At 65.9% G+C, this 1394-nt stretch overlaps 1 protein-coding gene across 1 annotated transcript in view; it reads left to right on the top strand.

The window, feature by feature from the left end:
- The first annotated feature begins 286 nt into the window (after positions 1-286).
- The window catches only part of RPS15 (ribosomal protein S15), a 1860-nt gene continuing 752 nt past the window's right edge, over positions 287-1394 (top strand). The window contains exons 1-2 of the mRNA XM_024740144.1: positions 287-355; positions 742-827. Coding sequence (XP_024595912.1) covers positions 353-355; positions 742-827 — 89 coding nt within the window. The 5' untranslated portion in view covers positions 287-352. The remainder of the gene's footprint in view (positions 356-741; positions 828-1394) is intronic.

Below are 1394 nucleotides of genomic sequence, written 5' to 3'. Positions count from 1 at the left end.
CAAACAGGCACTCCATAAACACTTTTTTACGTGGATTTCATTATGGAGATTAAGGAGCACGAATATGAGTTTCCAAAACGGGCGGCGACGCGTCCCACGTCCCCCAGTTGAGGAAGGGGCTCCCAAATACTAGGCGGCCGGCTCCAGCCTGGGGGGTCCGAGCACCCAAGGTTGGCAGAGGCTCCTTTATTCCTCGCAGCCAGAGCTCTGGCCTCCGGACAGCAGAGGGCGCGCGTCCTCCGTTGGGAAAGCGGAAGCGGAAGCGCGCGCAGCCCGGGGGCGGGGCACGTGAGAGGCCGCGCGATAACTGCGCAGGCGCGGAAAGGACGATCCTTTTTGAAGAGCCGACCAGATGGTGAGTGTCGCGGTTAGTGTGTCCGTTCCGAGCCCATCCGGCGCCATCCGAGCTCTGGCCGCGCAGTGGAGGCCGGGGTCAGGCCGCGCGGCTGCGGCAGCCTCCTGCAGGCTTCTGGAACCGCCGCCGGACATGGGGGCGCGGGGCGGGCCTGCTGGGTGTCGGAACGACCCGGGGCAGGGAAGGCCTGTGTCGGCCCGCTTGTCCCAGCCGAGCCCCCGTAGCCCCGGGCCGCCCCAGGACGGGCCCGAGGTGGTGCGTCCCCGTGGGCTTCCGTGCCCGGGAGGGCCGCACGTTTCTCGGCGGGAGCCGCGGGCCCGGTTATGCCGCCGCAGGCTGGGAGATGGGTCTCGGGGTCCCGCTCACCAGTATCCCGGCCCGCGCAGGCGGAAGTGGAGCAGAAGAAGAAGCGGACCTTCCGCAAGTTCACCTACCGCGGCGTGGACCTCGACCAGCTGCTGGACATGTCCTAGTAAGTGGTGGCCGGGCAGGGGAGGGGGATGGCGGCGGCGGGGGTGACCGAGGGCTGGGGGCTGCGGCCGCGGCCGTAGACCGTGTGTAAAGGAGAGGGCGGGGCTGCGTGCGGATAAAACTCCGCGTGGAGACGTTGAGGATCGAATTTAAAAGGATTTCTGTGCGTCCTCTTTGGACGTGTTTTCGTTCACTCGGAAATGTAAACGCTGTTCTAGCTCGCGAGCCTCTTGAGATCGGGCAGCTGCAGGCTGGGATTTGGTACGTGGGCGGGAGTTTGCCGATCCCTGGTCTAAGGTTTGGCTGGAGGAGATGGAAGCTTTTAGGCAGGGTGGGTGCGACGACCTGGCCCCCAGATGGGGAGGGAGGCTTGCGGACAGCCAGGGACGCCTTTTTTCCTGGAGGTGTACGCGGGTCTGGCTCGGAGGGACCGGCTTCCTGGGGGCACAGCACAGGGTCCTCGTTGGCTGTGGGTTTCTCAGGGTGGCCCCGCTCCTGGGTTCTTGAGGCCTTCGGGGCAGAGCAGTTTGCCCGTGAAGTTCGGCGGCTTCGCCGCCTCACCTGAGCT

Source organism: Neophocaena asiaeorientalis, unplaced genomic scaffold (genome assembly GCF_003031525.2).
Source record: "Neophocaena asiaeorientalis asiaeorientalis breed wild unplaced genomic scaffold, Neophocaena_asiaeorientalis_V1.1 scaffold469, whole genome shotgun sequence".
In the NCBI taxonomy this organism is placed as follows: domain Eukaryota; kingdom Metazoa; phylum Chordata; class Mammalia; order Artiodactyla; family Phocoenidae; genus Neophocaena; species Neophocaena asiaeorientalis.
This window is presented reverse-complemented; position numbering and strand designations above follow the sequence as displayed.